The sequence below is a fragment of the Kogia breviceps genome, chromosome 1 (genome assembly GCF_026419965.1).
Source record: "Kogia breviceps isolate mKogBre1 chromosome 1, mKogBre1 haplotype 1, whole genome shotgun sequence".
Taxonomy (NCBI): domain Eukaryota; kingdom Metazoa; phylum Chordata; class Mammalia; order Artiodactyla; family Physeteridae; genus Kogia; species Kogia breviceps.
The window spans coordinates 81,419,666-81,438,003 of NC_081310.1; the positions used below are offsets into that span (position 1 = coordinate 81,419,666).

Below are 18,338 nucleotides of genomic sequence, written 5' to 3' on the forward strand. Positions count from 1 at the left end.
GTAGAATCCTGGTGGGAAAGGATAAGCCCTACAGCAGTGCATTAAGCCTTCATGCAATGAGTATTGAATGGATGAAGTAGTGATTCAGTCTACATGTGAACAATTCCAACATGGGTTGATGGGGTGGGGGAGATTATTTCCTAAAGTAACTCGTCTTTAGACTCTTAAAGAATTATTCCTTGTTTTGAATTAAATCTATCTTCATTTAACTTCCAGCCCTTTGTCCTACAAATATCTCTTGGGGCCATATCAAGTCTATCCATTCTTTCAAATGAAGACAGCTGTCAATGTTCCTGAGTCTTCTTTCTTTGATTCCTTTCACCTGTCCTCATCTGGTGACTCACCTCTGAGCATTCTCCAATACATCTACTTGCCTCTTAAAAGCGTAGTAAAAGAATGCAATACTCCAGGTGTGGTCTGATGGGCATCAAGTACAATGAGATGGATCACTCCCTTGTTAAAGATGGTGTGCTTTTATTGTTGTTATCACATCAGAAATTTACTGGGTTAGCTATATTTGCTAAAACCTGCCTTTCCACTCTTCCCTCTTTATGCAGTTGTTTGTGGAGCCAAGTATAAGTTGTAACATCTAGAACACAATGCCTGATTTATGGTCTAACTCATTTTTTATTAAATGGTGTAACTCAATATAATTATAATCATTATTATTAACTTCATCTTATTAGCTATGATCATTATAAAATAAAATTACCACTTAAAATGTTAGCTCAGGCCCCACCTCCTTTAGCCTCAGAAATGAAAATGCTACCTTGCAATACATCTGCTTTCTAATTTTCAGACTACATTGTTGTATCCCGCCCCTTTTAGCCAGGCCACGTCTAATTAAGCCCCGCCCCCAGAGCGGCCCCTCCCTGGCTCCTCCCCTGGCCCCCTCCCCTGGCCCTCAGCTCCTCAGCACCCGCCCACTCCTAGCCTGAGGAGGGAAACGCTGGACGTAGCTGCTGATTGGCTGGCTGGGGCGCAGCTTGATGGCGTCGGGCTGGCGAGCGGAGGTCCCGGCGGTAGCTCGCGGGCGACAGCTGCCGGTGTGAGGGGGCCCGTGGTCAGAGCGTGCTGCGGCCTTGGGGAGTGAGAAGTGGAGGCACGAGACCTCCTTATACTTCGCCATGAGTTTCCTGATCGACTCCAGCATCATGATTACCTCCCAGGTAAGCCACCGCGTTCCGCCCCAGGACTCCTCAGCCTCCCTTTCCCGAGTCGTCTCCTCCGGGCCTCAGCGATGCGGGCTGGCCCGGGGTCTCGGTCTTCTCGCCCGCAGTCAGTGCCCGTCTCACCCGTGCCCAGAGCTCTGGGAGGGTGTGGGATTTGCTGCATCCGGTTCCCTGCCCCCTAGCTGTCAGGAGGCGTCCTGCGGCGGTCCGCGCTCCCCGCCCAGCCTCCATTCCTCCTCACCCCAACCCTCCCCCAGGTTTTCAGTTCACTTTTGGGAGAGGTCAGGTGGCCTTAGCGCTCAGAGCGAGTGCCATGAGAAGGGAGCTGCCCCCAAAGCGCCCCGAAGCTCTGGACTGCGCCGCTGATTCATGGATTAGGGAAGAGTGTGGTTCCGAGCGCGGACGGCGCGACTCGCCAATCCCTGCTGGCTCCTGGGGACACGTGAGGGCTTTGCTGGTTTAGCTGTCAAATCCTGAATCCGGATGCAGAGAAATTTGCCGCCGTCACTTCAGAGATCTAATAAATATCAGGTTTCGTTTGTACAGTAACACCTCCATCCTTCATCCTCTATTTGCTGCCCACGCTTTCGGATCTTTTTCTAACCCTCTTTCCTTCTCGATTGGCCACCTTCATTCATTCGTACAGTCAGCTAACTTTTATCGAGCATTATATAAAGTTCTGAGGATACAAACCTAAAATAAGACACTGACTTTTCCCTGCTCTATAGAAACTTCATCTAGTGAGCCTTTTGCTTTTACCATGTCAGTTCGTTGAGTTACTGTTTTATTTTCTTCACAGCATTTATCATAGCACTGATATCATTTATGTATTTGTTTATGAATTTATTTTTTGAGATAAATTCTTCATAGCTCTATCCTCCCTCCAAGTGCGAGCACTCAATAAATATTTGTTGGCCAAATGTTAAAATTTGTAGAAGCTCAGACTACCTAATTACTGATCTTCCCTTCACACACACCCCCCATTTTTCCAGTAATTTAAAGTACTCTTTCTTAATTGTTCTTTTTTTTCAAGTGGCACATGACAGAAACAGTTCCTTCTGGGAGTTTAAAGTAAACTAAATCTTAGGGGTGTTTTTTTTTCTGTTTTTGTATTGCTTTATCCTAATGCTTCTGTCTTCGGAGTGGAGCATTCTCCTTGTTTCTTGAAAACCTTTTATTAAAACATTTTAGAGAGCATGAAACAAGGAACATCCTGATACGATAAACTTTTTGTTTTTAAAATTACCATTCTTTATAAGTTTTCATAACTATAGTTTTTATTGGCTGTGTAATATTCAAATGCATCAATGTACAAAAATCTGGACATGTAATTCTCTTGCTTTTCTAACTTTTCCAAGGCTTCCTGTTGCCCTTTATGACAACTCAGGGTTATTTTTAGCCCTAGTACCAACTCAAGAAAAATGACAATATTTAAGTAGCAGTTTTTTCACTCAGAATAAAAATAAGAATGTCAGTGAGGAAATTGGCATTACATTATAACAACTAAGATGGTTATAACCATTTTTAACATAGATATAATTGATTGACAAGTTGAACCAAGAAAGTGGCTTTCTGATCTTGTATGCCATATAATAGTTTAGCTTTCACACATGCATTCACATGCGATATTAAATTTAATTTTCAAAACTGCTCTTTACAAGTGAGGAACTAAGACCCAAACAATCCTTTGCGTGGAATTGTTCTCTGTCCATATATTTATGTGGCTACTTCATCATCATTTAGGTATCAGTAAAAATGTCACTTCAGGGAGGCTTTACCTGACGCCCTACCCCCAGTCAAGGTAGCCTCCATTCCAGCCACTTCTGTCTCATGTCCCAGTTTTAGTTTCTTCTTCATATCTATCACTTGTTTGTTTGTGTTCGTTAGATGTAAACTCCATGAGGTCCAGGATACTCTCTCTCTTGTTTCTGCTGTATTCCCCAGCGTCTAGATCAGTTTCTGGCACATAGTAGTCCTAGTAAATATTTAATAAAAAGCACCTTTCTAGAGAGGTGTGATTACCTTAGAAACACTTTCCCCTCATTTTTTCTGTTTTGTATGAACTGAAAGATTTATTTGAAAAGAAATTTGAAATCAGAGGTCACACATTGAAGCTGGTCTGCCTCAGGCAACATCCTGGTGTAGAGATTGTCACAGGATAAAGTTCACATCCTTAATGTGGCTTATGGGGTCTCTTATGATGAGACCCAGCTCTTACCTCTTCACTTCAGCCTTGGCCCTTACCATTTCTCATTTCAATTTATAACACACTAGCCTTACTAAACTTGTTTTCATTCCTTAACCCGGCCATGCTACCATGCCTCCAGGTTTCCACCAGTATGTTCTCTTTCTGGACCTTTTCCCCATATCCCTCCACTTCTTTCTCCTGGCTAACTCCTATTCAGCCTTCAGATCTCAACATGGATATCCAAAAAACCTCTTCCAGACTGGACTAGATGTCCCTATACATGTTTTCCTAGTACCCTTTGCCCACTTCACTTATAACAGCACTATCACATTGTTTCATAATTACTTGTCTATCTCCTCCATAGATTATAAACTCCTTAAGGCAGTGTCCATGCTCTCTTGGTTTGCCATTCCACCCCTAGGGCCTGGCACATATTAGACACTAATAAATATTTGTTAAATAAATAAAAATATAAATAAATGATCCAAGAAAGGGATCTTTTATTGTCAGTTCTTTAATAACTGTCCTGCCAATGGCCATCTATTTTTTTCAAATCTGTAGCTAATTTTCAAGGTTGGAGTTATTTTTTATAAAAGCAACTGTTATCTAACCTCTGTTTTCAGCCTTCTCTACAGTCATAAGACTTATCAGTTCCAAAGTACACTCTTAAGTCCCAAGGTCAAGACTCTGCACAATTTCAAAAATATTCTTTTTGAATAAGAGCTGTGCACTTCCTATTTTATTTGCAAAAATGTTTGAAATTGCTTTTACCTTTTGCATGCTTTTTAGATCCTCTGTGATCTTGCCAGAATTCATATTAATCTTGGACTTCTTGAATTCTTCTGGTATTTTTTTTCATATTAGTTGTGTAAAACTCTTTGTAAGCGTTTCTTCAATGTGAAAGGAGCCCACAATGAAATATAAAGGTATGTATCTCTTTCTCTTTTTCTTCCATTACCCATCCCCTCATATAGACTTACCAATTTCACTTGTTTTCTTTTCCTTGTCTAAATCCCATTTCAGAGTGCTCTTAGTGAAATATTTTATTCTTTTTTCATCCGTCTCTACCATATACACTACTCCCTAAATTTCTAACTTCTCCACCTGCAGTCATGACTTCAGAAGTCATTTAAATATGGCCTCTAAACTATAAATTTAAATGTCTCCACTGGTAATGATTTATAATAGCCAAAGGATTTCCCAGGTAGTCTAGGGGTATTTTCTCCTAATCTATTCACCCTCTTGCTTTTTTACTCGGTCTGGATTCATGGATCCAAGCTACTTTCTCATACCCTCTTGTTTCTTTACCTACATATAAAAGTCCACGCTCAGATCACTGCTATAGTTTGTCTACTACTAACTCAGGGGCCTAAAGGCTTCTGTAGAAAATCATACAACTGTGCAGATTGCCGATGCCATAAGTTTATGGACACCCTTAGCTCACTGAATCGTTTTTTTTCTTGACTTTAATCAGCTGCTTGTTCCCTTCCCCTCATAATTTCTCTGAGTCTTTATCACTCTTTTCAAAGCTCCCTTTTCCATTTTCACCTCTCCTACTCTTGGCAGATCACCTTGCCTCCTACTTTATCAACAAAACTGAAGCCAAGAGGTATGAGCTCCTTCTATTTCCTACATCTTAACTAAGCAGTTATTTATATCCACAACCATTCCCAATTCCTTTCCTCCCATGTGAGAAAATAAGGTGCCCCTTACTCCTGTTTAAGATGATGTTTTCCACCTGTGCCTTTGATCATGGAGCAGCTTATTGGGAAGTGGTTAAAAGCACAAGCTTTGGAGTCAGCCACCCAGACTTCAGCTTGAATCCTGATTCCAAAACTTACTATAAATGGGTTAACTTCTGTTAAGCCTCAGCCTTCTCTGTAATGAAGACAATCAAACCTACCTTATCTGGTTTTCATGATTAATGAGATTGCAAGGCTAAGCACTTGGAGTTCCTGGAATATACCACATGGTCAGTAAAAGGTAGCTGTTGCTAATAATAATAAATTAATAACATCATCAACTCACGTCCAGTGTTCTATCAGTTCCTTCTCATATTTGTTTATCTCTTTCCTGCTTTCTTCCCCTTGGCCTGTAAATTTTTCTCTTTACCCCACATGCTTCTTTAGGCTACTCTCTAATGTTTTCTCTCTGTCTCATTCTTGGCTGTCCCTTGGGTAATTCGTGCTTATTGTCTCTACTACCTTACCCACCGCCCCCCTCCCCTTCGCAGGCATCCCCAGCCACTAGAGTCTGGTTGCTGCCTCCACCTCCCTACTCAAACTGTTTTCCGAAGGTCAGCATTGACCTCCAAGTTACCAAGTCCTTTGAGCGTTTTCAGTCCTGGTTCTATTGTCCGTCTCTGCTTCATTTAACACTCCTTTAAACTCTATTCTCTTGGTTTCAGGATACCACAGTGTCCTGGTGCCCATTATTTCTCTGACCATTCCTCCTCTGTCTCCTTCCTGGTCTCTTCTTCCCATTCCTTCCCTCTACTGTTTTCTTCCTGGCATATTGCCTTCTTCACTCTACCTACCATTCCTGGGTGATCTCATATCCTTTTGTGGCTTCAGTTCTTAGGTGCATCTCAGCCCTACCTTCCTCATCTGTCTTTTATGTCAATTTGGATTGCCTTCAAGCACTTAGCACATCTAAAAGTGAATCCATCTTCATCCTATCTCCCACCCCCATTCCCAAACCTTTGTTTTCTTTCAGTAGTCTTTATGTAAAGTGGGTGGCCTCACTCTTCATCCTGTATCCCAAACTAGTCATCCTTGATTCCTCCCTGCTGACTTTACCTTCTAAGTACTCAGATCTGTTGCCTCCTCTCTAACCACCGATGTCTTAATTCAGGCCTTTATCATCTCTCATCGGGACTGCTGCAACAACCTCCTATCATGTTTCTTTCTCTACAGTGTTGTTTCCCTCAAATAGCTACCATAGTGCTCTATACAAAATAAACCCAGCCGTGTCTTTTCTGTACTTAAATAACTCCTCATCACCTACAGACTATGATCCAAGCTCTTTACAGTGGCCTCCAGGGCTTTCAGTCATTAGTTCTCTGTGCCTCCTCTCTTAGCCTTATTTTTAACCACTTCTTTCTTTGAATTTTATCTTCCAGCAGCACCAAACTGTGTGTAGTTACCAGTATATACCATACTATCGGGTTGGCCCCAGAGTTCGTTCGGGTCTTTCTGTAACTTTTTTTTTTTTTTTTTGGCGGTACGCGGGTCTCTCACCGCTGTGGCCTCTCCCGTTGTGGAGCACAGGCTCCGGACACGCAGGCTCAGCGGCCATGGCTCACGGGCCCAGCCACTCCGTGGCATGTGGGATCTTCCCGGACCGGGGCATGAACCTGTGTCCCCTCCATCGGCAGGCGGACTCTCAACCACTGCGCCACCAGGGAAGCCCATCCGTAACATCTTATGGAAAAACCCGAACAAACTTTTGAGCCAACCCAATATTTCTTACCTTTGTGCCTTCACTCATGCTCTTTGCTGTCTGAAAAGAAAGCCCTGTCCTTCTACCCCCACTATCTGTCTTTTACCTGCCTAATTCTTTTATCATCTTTTAAGAGTGTTTGTTTGTTTAATATTTTAGGGATGGTGGAAACCTTTGAGTGTGTAGTGAATACCTTGGAACCTCTCTCTAGAGAAATTCATATAACCCCCAAATTTGCACATGATATCAGGTTTTAACCCTAAATTAAAACCTCCTTCATCTAAGGTATTATCATCCCCAGAAAAATCTGTCCTAACCCCCTGCCAGATTCGTTTAGTCTCCCTCTTTCATATTCTTTTACAATATCATGTGCATGTCTCACATTATAATTATTTAGTGTCTTCGCCACTATACTATATCTTCCTGAGGGTAGTAACTATCTTACTCATCTTTTTGTCCCCAGCACCTAGCACAGCACATAGAAGTTATTACCAAAAAATTGAGGTTGAATGTTCCTGAAGAACAAAACATCTTTCACTGTGGACCATTTATCCATTCAGGAAACATTTATGGAGAGCCTGCTGTGTGCCAGGCATTGTGCTGGGTGCTGAAGATACAAAGATTAACAAGACAAACATGATCCTTATCCTCACAGAACTTACAGTCTAATGCCTTTTTAAAAAGCGTGTAGTTAAATTAGACATTAAAAAACTGTGTGGTGGGTGGTTTGGTAAGGGAAATACAGGGTAGAATAGGATTATATACAAAGAGCAAGTTACCTGTATTTGGGAGGCCAGAGAAGGCCTTCAAGAGGTAGTAATAATTAAGTTACCATCTGTAGGATAAGTAAGGAGGGGACTGGAGAGAAGTTCCCATCAGAGGACAACATCTGCCAAGGTGTTGGTATGAAAGAATGTTGTATCTGAAGAAGAAAAAGCAGGGGCTTCCCTGCTGGTGCAGTGGTTGAGAATCTGCCTGCTAATGCAGGGGACACGGGTTCAAGCCCTGGTCTGGGAGGATCCCACATGCCGCGGAGCAACTGGGCCCGTGAGCCACAATTACTGAGCCTGCGCATCTGGAGCCTGTGCTCTGCAACAAGAGGCCGCGATAGTGAGAGGCCCGCGCACCGCGATGAAGAGTGGCCCCCGCTTGCCACAACTGGAGAAAGCCCTCGCACAGAAACGAAGACCCAACACAGCAAAAATAAATTAATTAATTAATAAAGAAGCAAAAGCAGTTCCATGTGGCTGAAAATATGAATTTGGTGAGTAGGAGGAACACAACAAGAGGAGGAGGAGTCTGCTAAACCATGCTCAAAAGTTCACACTTGCTCCTAAAGTCAGTGGGAAGGCATAAAAGAATTTTTTTTCTGAAATAATGCCATTTGCAGCAAAGTGGATGGGCCTAGAGATTATCATACTCAGTGAAGTAAGTCAGAAATAGAAAGACAAATACCATATGATATCACTTATATGTGGAATCTAAAATATGATGCAAATGAACTTTTTTATGAAACAGAAACAAACTCAGACATAGAAAACAAACTTATGGTTACCAAAGGGGAAAAAGGGTGGGGGAGGGATAAATTAGGAGTTTGGGATTAACAGATACAAACTATTATATATATAAAATAAACAACAAGGTCCTACTGGATAGCACAGGGAACCATATTCAATATTCTGTAATAAGCCATAATGGAAAAGAATATGAAAAAGAATATGTATATGTATAACTGAACCATTTTGCTGTACACCAGAAACTAACACACCATTGTAAAGCAACTATAATTTTTTTTAAAAAAGAATGTTATTCTTCAATAAAGTTCCTAGCCAATATAAGAAGAAAAGAGGAGTTGTGTCAGAGTGTGTGTATGTAGAGAAAGTTCTATTTACCAGTGGAAAACAAATGAGCTTTAGAAAGCTGAACAGAGCTGTCATGTGGCTACTGTCTCTGATGCCAGCTTGAACCAAAACTGACAAAGTGAGACCCTGCAATCTTTTGGCTTTATACTGAGATGGAAACCACTTTAGTGGATTAGGCAAGATGGTGGAGAATCTGAGAAAGGTCCATGAAGGAAAACATATAGAAAATATCACTCTTTCTACTACTTTCCTTTTTTAAAAAAATCTTTTAAAAAATTCCTTTTCCTTGAAGTTGTTTTGTTTTGTTTTTCTAATACTTGCAAGCAGGAATCATCTGTAAGAAGCAAGTTTCAGTGACTCCTTTTTTATTTGCTAATTTCTCTGGCTCATAAAATGATTATCATAAGATTACAGGGAAAATATATACTTTAATTTTTTGTCTAACTTAAACAAGGATAATTTCAAACATTGAAAAGCATTTCAACATCTAGTCCCAGTGTTGAGGACTTTAATAAGTTGATCTTATATGGGTGGATGTCATCTTTAATCTCTGAAATAAGCTATTTAGTTAGGCGACCTTTTATCGTAAAATAGTCTGTAGAAGACATTTCTCAAAAGATTATGTATATTGACCTTCTATCTTCTTTCTCCTCCAGATACTTTTCTTTGGATTTGGGTGGCTTTTTTTCATGAGACAACTGTTTAAGGACTACGAGGTGAGAAGAGATCATTTTGATTATGCTAATATTATATGAATTTAGATTGTTTTAAATGAGACAAGAAAAATACCTCCATTATAGAAAAATCATGTTCGAGAAAGACAAATATCATATGATATATTATATGTGAAATCTAAGGAAAATGATACAGGTGAACTTATTTACAAAACAGAAGTAGACTCACAGATGTAGAAAACAAACTCACAGTTACCAAAGGGAAAAGTGGGGGGTTGGGGGGGTAAACTGGGACTTTGGTTTTAACAGATATACACACTACTATATATAAAGTAGATAAACAACAAGGACCTACTGTAGAGCACAGGGAACTATATAGTCAGTATCTTGTAATAACCTGTAATGGAAAGGAATCTGAAAATGTATATATATATATAAATATATATGTATATATCTGAATCAGCTGTACACCTGAAACATTGTAAATCAGCTATACTTCAATTAAAAACAAAATGAGTTATGCTTGAACTTCCATGACCTGTGATGGTCAAGAAAGAAAAAGAAAAATCATGTTCACTCCCAAGATGGGAAGTTTTTGCCACTATATAATTCTTAAATTGGAGAATATAATTAAGCTTAGTTGATTTTCTTTTTTTTTTTAGGCAAGTCGTGTATAGCCCAGAAGCCAGGATCAAGAAATATCATGCCTTAGTCATATCAGTATATATACCAATAGCAAATAGTTATTCTTTGGGAGAGAATTTAACTTATAATGTCTCATAAATGTGCTCATTCATTTGGTATCTGGCCTTCAGTGTTAATTACCAATCTTACATCCTAAGTTAATACCAAATTCTAAGGCTGGTTCGATTCGTATCTTAAGCCTTGAATTCAGAAAGACAGCAGCCTACACTGGACATTTCCTAATTAATCTTTCTCATTTAGTAATAAGCTCAATGGTTATGGACTATCTGGGGTCATTTCTAGTAGCTTCTCCATTAAACTTCCCCAGGGAGTTTGAGTTGTTGTTTGAAAGAGCCCGGAATTCCAGAGATTCTGTTCTGCTCAATACTTTAAGGCCTCCTAGGGGAGGTTCTAAAACTGGTCCAAGGTCTGAAGACGGTTGAAGAAACGCTTTTAGCACTAACCTGTATATATAAATCTGTAATTTTTTTTGTCAGTGTGCATCAGGAATTCTAAATGCTACTTCTGACCCTGTCACTTCATCTTCTTGTGCTTTAAATTTTTCATCCACAGGAGGAGGATGATAATAGTGACCCTAGAATTAGAAGTACTACTTACTTTCATCTATTTCTTCAGCTCCAGACAAGTTACTGTCATGGCCCTGTTTCTAATAATTTAGAAACAGGGAGAATGAGAATTTCCTTAATATAAGTTTTCTGACTTGTAACCAGAAGGTTATCAACTCAATATTTCACACAAGGAAATGACTTTTAGTCTCTGTTTGACTTTTAACAGGTGCGTCAGTATGTGGTACAGGTGATCTTCTCTGTGACTTTTGCATTTTCTTGCACCATGTTTGAGCTCATCATCTTTGAAATCTTAGGAGTATTGAATAGCAGGTGAGTAAGAGTACTAATTAGCTCTCCTCTTAAAGAGACCTATGTTACTTTCTTTATGGTGGAAGATTTACTGGGATCCCATATCTGAAAAAATCCACCACGTGGTTAGTTTAGTCTCAGTAACTGTAATAATCATAGCAAATACAGGTCCCTGGCACCTAGTAACTGGCTTGACAAAGATTATGAAATAGCAAGTAAACAAGTCTGAGTATTAGTTCTGAAGTACTAATTGAGACTGAGGGTGTGAGAACCTAGGTCCCAGGCTTCACTTTGAGAAGTTTTATTTTTCTCAGGCTGCTCTCTGATTGAATCCCAGTCAGAGCCCTTCACATTGTCCTGCTGATTGAAAAATCTCTACCTGAAAAGATCGCAATTTCTCAGAGTTAGTTAAGGGCTTCTATGAAGACTGAACTCCAGTTCTTACTAATCGAGTTAATTTTGTTGATTTCATAGGCATGTTCAAGTCTGATTGAACTTAGAGTGTCTTTAAAGCATTTTTTAAAAGCAACTCCTGTCTTCCTCCAAATAACAGACCTGTTTAGTTTACTGAACAGTCTATCCAAAATATTTCTTGCTTGTTAAACTGCAAGCTTGAGTTTTTTGGGGGCCAATGTTTGTGTGTAGAGAACATCAGCTATTCTATATAGAGTCTTGTACTTTTTTATGGAAAAAGTCTTTTAAGACTTTTAAGACATGGAAAAGTCTTTTAAGAATAAACTAGCATTGGCTCTGTAGTCAGGAATCAATGCTGAGCTAAGCTGTATAACTCATTATAGACCTCTGATACTTGAGACTTACAGAGAGATTATATTCTCAAATTCCTGTTTTGAGAGTCAGAGTTGATAATTATGGTCTCTTGATAGATAAATTAAGAACTTGTAGTATGGGAAAACAGGAATATGTTCTGACTCGGCTGCTTTTAAACTTGTTCTTCAATAATCCAAACCTTTCTTGGATGAGCTAGATACAGATCCTATGACCGTCAAGACATGCTAGTTATTAAATTTTATTTAAGAGCCCAGAAATAAACCAAAGCATATACATCAACTATTTGACAAGGGAGGCAAGAATACTCAATGGAGAAAAGATAGTGTCTTCAATACATGATGGTGGGAAAATTGGATATTCACATGCAATAGAATGAAACTTGACCCCTATCTTACATTATTCACAAAAATTAACTCAAAATGGATTAAAGACTTAAATGTGAGACCTGAAACCATGGAACTCCTAGAAGAAAATATAGTAAAAAAACTCCTTGACATGGGTCTTGGTAACGATTTTTTGGGAAATCACACCTAAAGCACAAACAACATCAAAAACAAACAGGTGGGACTATATCAAACTAAAAATCTTCTGCGCAGCAAAAGGAACCATCAACAAGGTGAAAGGACAACCTTTGGAATGGGAAAAAACATTTGCAAACCATGTGTCTGATATGGGGTTAATATCCAAAGCATATAAAGGACTCATATAACTCAATAGCAAAAAAACCAAATAATCCAATTTTAAAATGGGCAAAGGACCTGAATAGACACTTTTCCAAAGATTTACAGGCCAACAGGTACATGAAAAAAATGCTCAACATTACCAGTCATTAGGGAGATGCAAATTAAAACCGCAGTGAAAACAGTAAAACCACACCTCAGATCCGTTAGAGTGGCTACATCAAAAAGACAAAAGAGGACTTCCCCTGGTGGTACAGTGGTTAAGAATCCGCCTGCCAATGCAGGGGACATGGGTTTGAGCCCTGGTCCGGGAAGATTCCCACATGCCATGGAGCAGCTAAGCCAGTGCACCACAACTACTGAGCCCATGCTCTAAAGCCTGTGAGCCACAACTACTGAGCCTGCATGCCACAACTACTGAAGCCTGTGTGCCTAGAGCCCATGCTCCACAACAAGAGAAGCCACTGCAGTGAGAAGTCCACGCACTGCAATGAAGAGTAGCCCCCTCTCACTGCAACTAGAGAAAGCCCACACGCAGCAGCAAAGACCCAACACAACCAAAAGAAATAAATAAATAAATTTTTCAAAAAAAAAAAAAAAAGACAAAAGATAACAAATAGTGGTGTGGATGTGGAGAAAAGGGAACCCTTGTGCACTGCTGCTAGAATTATAAATTGATATAGCCGCCATGGAAAACAGTGTGGAGGCTCCTCAAAAAATTGAAAATAGAACTACCATATGATCCAGCAATTCCACTTCTGGAAATATATCCAAAGGAAATGAAAACACTGACTCGAAATAGTATCTGCACCCCATGTTCATAACAACATTATTTACAATAGCCAAGATATGAAAACAACCTAAGGGTCCATCAAAGATTGAATGGATAAAGTGTGGAATATATATACAATGGAATATTATTCAATCATAAAAACTGAAGAAATCCTACCATTTGTGACAACATGGATGGACCTTGAAGGCATTATGCTAAGTGAAATAAGTCAGACAGAGAAAGACAAATACTGTATGATTTCACTTATCTGTGGAACCTAAAAACAAAAATAAGAACACCAAACTCATAGAAAAAGAGATCAGATTGGTAGTTGCGAGAGGCGGGGGGGTTGAGGAGGTGGAATTGGAGGAAGGTGGTCAAAAGGTACAAATTTCCAGTTATAAGATAAATAAGTTCTAGAACACTGCTGTGTAATATATAGGCAATTTAAGAGAGTAAATCCTAAGAGTTCTCATCCCAAGGAGATTTTTTTTTTTTGTATCTATATTAGAGAATGATGTTAACTAAACCTTTTGTAATCATTTCACAGCATATGTAAGTCAAACCATCATTCTAGACACTTTAAGCTTATACAGCGGTCTATGTCAGTTATTTCTCAATAAAACTAGAAAAAAAATTTTATTATCACAACCTGGAAGTTTTACTGATATCTAAGCAGAGGTCAGCAACCTTTCCTGTAAAGAGCAAGATAGTAAATATTTTAGGCTTTGTGGGCCACACCGTTTCTATTGCAACTACTCAGCCCTGCTGTTGTAGAACCAAAGCAGCCATAGGCAATATGTAATCAAATGGGTGTGACTGTGTTCCAGTAAAACTTCATTTATATAAACAGGTGCCTGGCTGGCCATAAGTAGTGATCTAAGTAGTGTAGAAAGGACTATGACTCAAATAGTCTAAAACCAAAATTATTGTTTTTGGTAGCTGATGTCCCCCAACTTTTGACTCATTTATAATTAACAATCCCATATAGTAAGACACCTCACTCAGTTACTTGGATTTATATTCCTCAAATAGCTTATCTTACAGAGTATGGAAGTAGCATTGCTAAAATCTGGTTCTTTAGGCGCTTTTTGGGGGATTGGGTAGGCTGAGACATGTCTTCAGTTATACCTATTTTTCATACTAACATTTGGTCCTACTATGTAACAGAATGATAGACCGTGATCATATATTATTACCTGCGCATTGACTATTCAGAATACTTTTCAAAGGAAAATCTTGTACCTGACCAAGAGTATTCTTTTGGCTCCTCTCTAAACAGAAGTGGTATAGCCTCCTATTGAAATATGTAATCTTGTTGATATCCTTAATTTTCTCAAGAGAATGTCACTTTACCCTCAGCTCAAATGACAGTTAAAATATATGGTTTGCTTTTAACTGGCAATATGGATTACACTTGTCATTTCAAACCCACTGCCTCCCAATATCTTTCAGAAACTTAGCTGAAATACTAAGTATGATTGCCTGGAGGATGTGCATATTGTTTGTTTCTCTAGATGCTCAAAAGTGGGTAATCCAGATGAGCAAAAGCTGTCAGTTTATCTAAACCAAATGGTGTTGGCTCTCTGTAGGATAGCCTTTACTGAATAGCTGTTTTATGATTCCTGCCATCTACACTAAGGAGTAAGCAGTAAGAAATAGCCCTCTGAAACTCATCAGTGTTTCTCTTGAAAGGATGTTGTTAAGAACATTGTTAATTGCCCTCATATTTTCTTCTTTATGAAATCTTTGGAGAAATTTCAATATGATCGTGGTAATAAATCAGTAATAATCATGCTTACTTTATATAATTTGTTTCTCTTACATATACTATGAATTTATCTAACTGATCAATTTTTTTATTTTACATTGACTATTAGAAAACGTGAAGCTAAATTTATGACCCACCTGTAGCAAGTTTCTAGAACTTTATGGTGAGCATTTTCATAATAACCATCAGGCCTGGCCTGATATTCTACCTATATTTTGCCACTGTTTTTCCTTCCTTTCTTATTTCCTTATAGTTTATTTCATCATCCTGTATTTTATATGTACTCATAAACCACTTAACCACTTAAACTTTTTTGAAACAAGGCCTAGTTTTAAGTAAGTTTAAAATCAATAAACTTGACACCATTGAGAAAGTGAACAGATATCCCACAAATTGGAGAAAATTTTTGTAAATCATGAATCTGCTATGGGACTTCTATCTAGAATATATAAAGAACTCTTACAACTCAATAATAAAAAGACAAATATCACAATTTAAAAATGGACAAAGGATCTGAATAGGCATTTCTCCAAATAAGATATGCAAATGGACAATAAGCACATGAAAAGATGCTCAACATCTTTAGCCATCAGGGAAATGCAAATCAAAACCACAACGTGATACCACTTGGCACCCACTAGGATGGCTATATTCAAAAAGACAATAACAAGTGTTTACAAGGCTGTGGAGAAATTAGAACCCTCATTTGCTATGGGTAAAAGGTAAATGATACAGCCACTTTGCAAAATAATGGCAGTCTTCAAAAAATTAAATATAGAGTTATTATATGACCCAACAATTCCACTCCCTGGTAGATACCTAAAGAGAAATTAAAACATGTCTAGACAAAAAACTCCTATATGAATATTTATAGCATTGCTATTTATAATAGCTAAAAAGTAGAACAACCCAAATGTTCACCAACTAATGAATGGATAAACAAAATGTGGTATATTCATACAATGGTATGAATATTATTCAGCCATAAAAAGGAATGAAGTATCGGTAGATGCTACACATTGTTGAACCTTGAAAACATTATGCTAAGTTAAAGAAGTCAGTCACAGAAGATCACATATTACATGATTCCACGTACATGAAACGTCCAGAATATATAAGTCCATAGAGACAGAGAGTATATTGGTGGTTTCCTAGGGCTGGGGAGGTTGAAAGGAAAGGGGAGTGATTGCTAATGGGTACTGGGTTTCATCATGGAGGGAGAAAAATGTTCTAAAATTGATTGTAGTGATGGTTGCACAATGATGTGAGTATACTAAAAACCATTATATTGTACACTTTAAACATGTGAATTATGTCTCAATAAATTGTTATAAAAAGAAAAAGCCCTAAAAATATTTTAATCAATAAGTAAAATATATTTTATAAGCAGTATTAAAAGTGGTCATGCAAATCAGATGTTTATACTGAGGGTACAGAAGAAGTATTTATGTGTCTTTATAACACATATTATTATTAACATTTATTTTCTTTTAACTCATATTGAAATAGGACTCCCAGTGGTAAGTGAAACAAGTCATTCTACCAATAATATATATTAATAAGTGTTATTATACATTGTCTATTAATATAACTAGAACATTAACATTCTCAATTTAATAAGTAAAATTCTTAGGAGGTTAAGATGGCCATATATACCTTTGTATTTTTTAATCTCTATAAATGAGCAGATAGTAACAACCTAGTTGACTAATTAGATGGGATATATTCAGTATTGAGTTCATAGAGCAAGAGATCCTTTGGAAGACTAAAGAGAGTGAAAGTAGCCGCCCTCTTCCCCTCCTAGTGATATTCTTTGACATTTGTTTCAGCTCCCGTTATTTTCACTGGAAAATGAACCTGTGTGTAATTCTGTTGATCCTGGTTTTCATGGTGCCTTTTTACATTGGCTATTTTATTGTGAGCAACATCCGACTATGTGAGTATTTTACCCTCGTGTCAGCACAGAAGATGAGTATTCTTAGGGATTGAGGCTGTAGAGAGCTTCATTTGTATATTACTTTCAGTAGCTACTGTTGTTTGAGGGCACCTCATACACAGCATCTTTAAAAGACTGGTACAAAATAAATACTGAATGAATGATTAGGTTATTTGTCCTGCCACAGCTTTATTTGTTTCTACTATAATATCTTTCCTTTCATTTTTCCAATGCAGGGTACTATTTGTACTTTCTGATTTGTACCGGAAATTGTTATTAGTACTTTATCAGAAAATGACCTTTTCCCCCCTTTAAATGTCATGTTAAAAGACTTCTTGCATTCTTTTTTAAAAAATTTATTTATTTATTTATTTTTGGCTGCATTGGGTCTTCGTTGCTGCACGCAGGATTTCTCTAGTTGTGGGAGAGAGGGCTACTCTTTGTTGCGGTGCAGGGGCTTCTCATTGCGGTGGCTTCTCTTGTTTCAGAGCACGGACTCTAGGGCACACAGGCTTCAGTAGTTGCAGCGCAAGGGCTCAGTAGTTGTGGCTCATCGGCTCTAGAGCGCAGGCTCAGTAGTTGTGGCTCATGGGCTCTAGAGCGCAGGCTCAGTAGTTGTGACGCACAGGCTTAGTTGCTTCACAGCATGTGGGATCTTCCTGGACCAGGGCTTAAGCCTGTGTCTCCTGCATTGGCAGGCAGATTCTTAACCACTGCACCACCAGGGAAACCCAAGAATTCTTGCATTCTTAAAAAAAGAAAAAAACCTCCCCTAACTCAATCCACATCTTAATTTCAGCCAAATTTCTCTTATGATGGTAAGAGGTTTAGAAAACAGTTTCTAAAACTTATATTGTTCCATCATTCATTTGCCAAGTGAGCAAGCCAGCCAAATATTAATTAGCATGATTCCATAAACTTATGTAGAGAAAGCTCTTTAACATATATCTATTTCACCTTGTCTCCTCTTTCTTAGTGCATAAACAGCGACTGCTTTTTTCCTGTCTCTTATGGTTGACCTTTATGTATTTCTTCTGGAAACTAGGAGATCCATTTCCCATTCTCAGCCCAAAACATGGTGAGTATATATGTGATGGGGAGAGGGAAAGTGTTGTTTATAATTTTCTAATATAAAAAAATCAATTTTTTAAAACTATTGACTATGGGAAACATAGCAAGTTATTTCTCTAAAGTCTGGTTTTGAACTGAATTTTTCTTTCATCCTAGGAGGTATCAAATGCTGGTTTGGGAACAGATTTCTATCATTTTAGAGCAGGAGTTTTGACTTTAGGTTAGTGAATGAACTTTAAGGGAGTAATGGGTTGAGAAAGGTATCCTTAACTTTAACCTCCTAATATTTTATGCAGAATTATGGAAATGTATTTGTATGTGTATTTGGAAGTGAGGGATCCATAAGCTTTTATGAGATTCCCAAAGGGGTCTGTGACCCAGAAGAAATGGGCCCTGCTTAAGTGATAATAAAGATCGTGT

The 18,338-nt window shown here is 38.5% G+C and overlaps 1 protein-coding gene across 6 annotated transcripts in view; it reads left to right on the plus strand.

The window, feature by feature from the left end:
• The first annotated feature begins 964 nt into the window (after window positions 1–964).
• Window positions 965–18,338, plus strand: part of GPR89A (G protein-coupled receptor 89A) — a 47,015-nt gene continuing 29,641 nt past the window's right edge. For 5 of the 6 annotated variants that reach the window (XR_010840795.1, XM_067034756.1, XM_059048145.2 and 2 more), the window contains exons 1-5: window positions 965–1,169; window positions 9,320–9,379; window positions 10,817–10,920; window positions 16,741–16,847; window positions 17,824–17,925. Coding sequence is in view for 5 of the 6 variants with exons in the window: in XM_067034756.1 (XP_066890857.1) it covers window positions 1,128–1,169; window positions 9,320–9,379; window positions 10,817–10,920; window positions 16,741–16,847; window positions 17,824–17,925 (415 nt within the window). In the remaining variant the exon portion in view is untranslated. The remainder of the gene's footprint in view (window positions 1,170–9,319; window positions 9,380–10,816; window positions 10,921–16,740; window positions 16,848–17,823; window positions 17,926–18,338) is intronic. The other variant, XM_067034792.1, reaches the window with a different exon arrangement.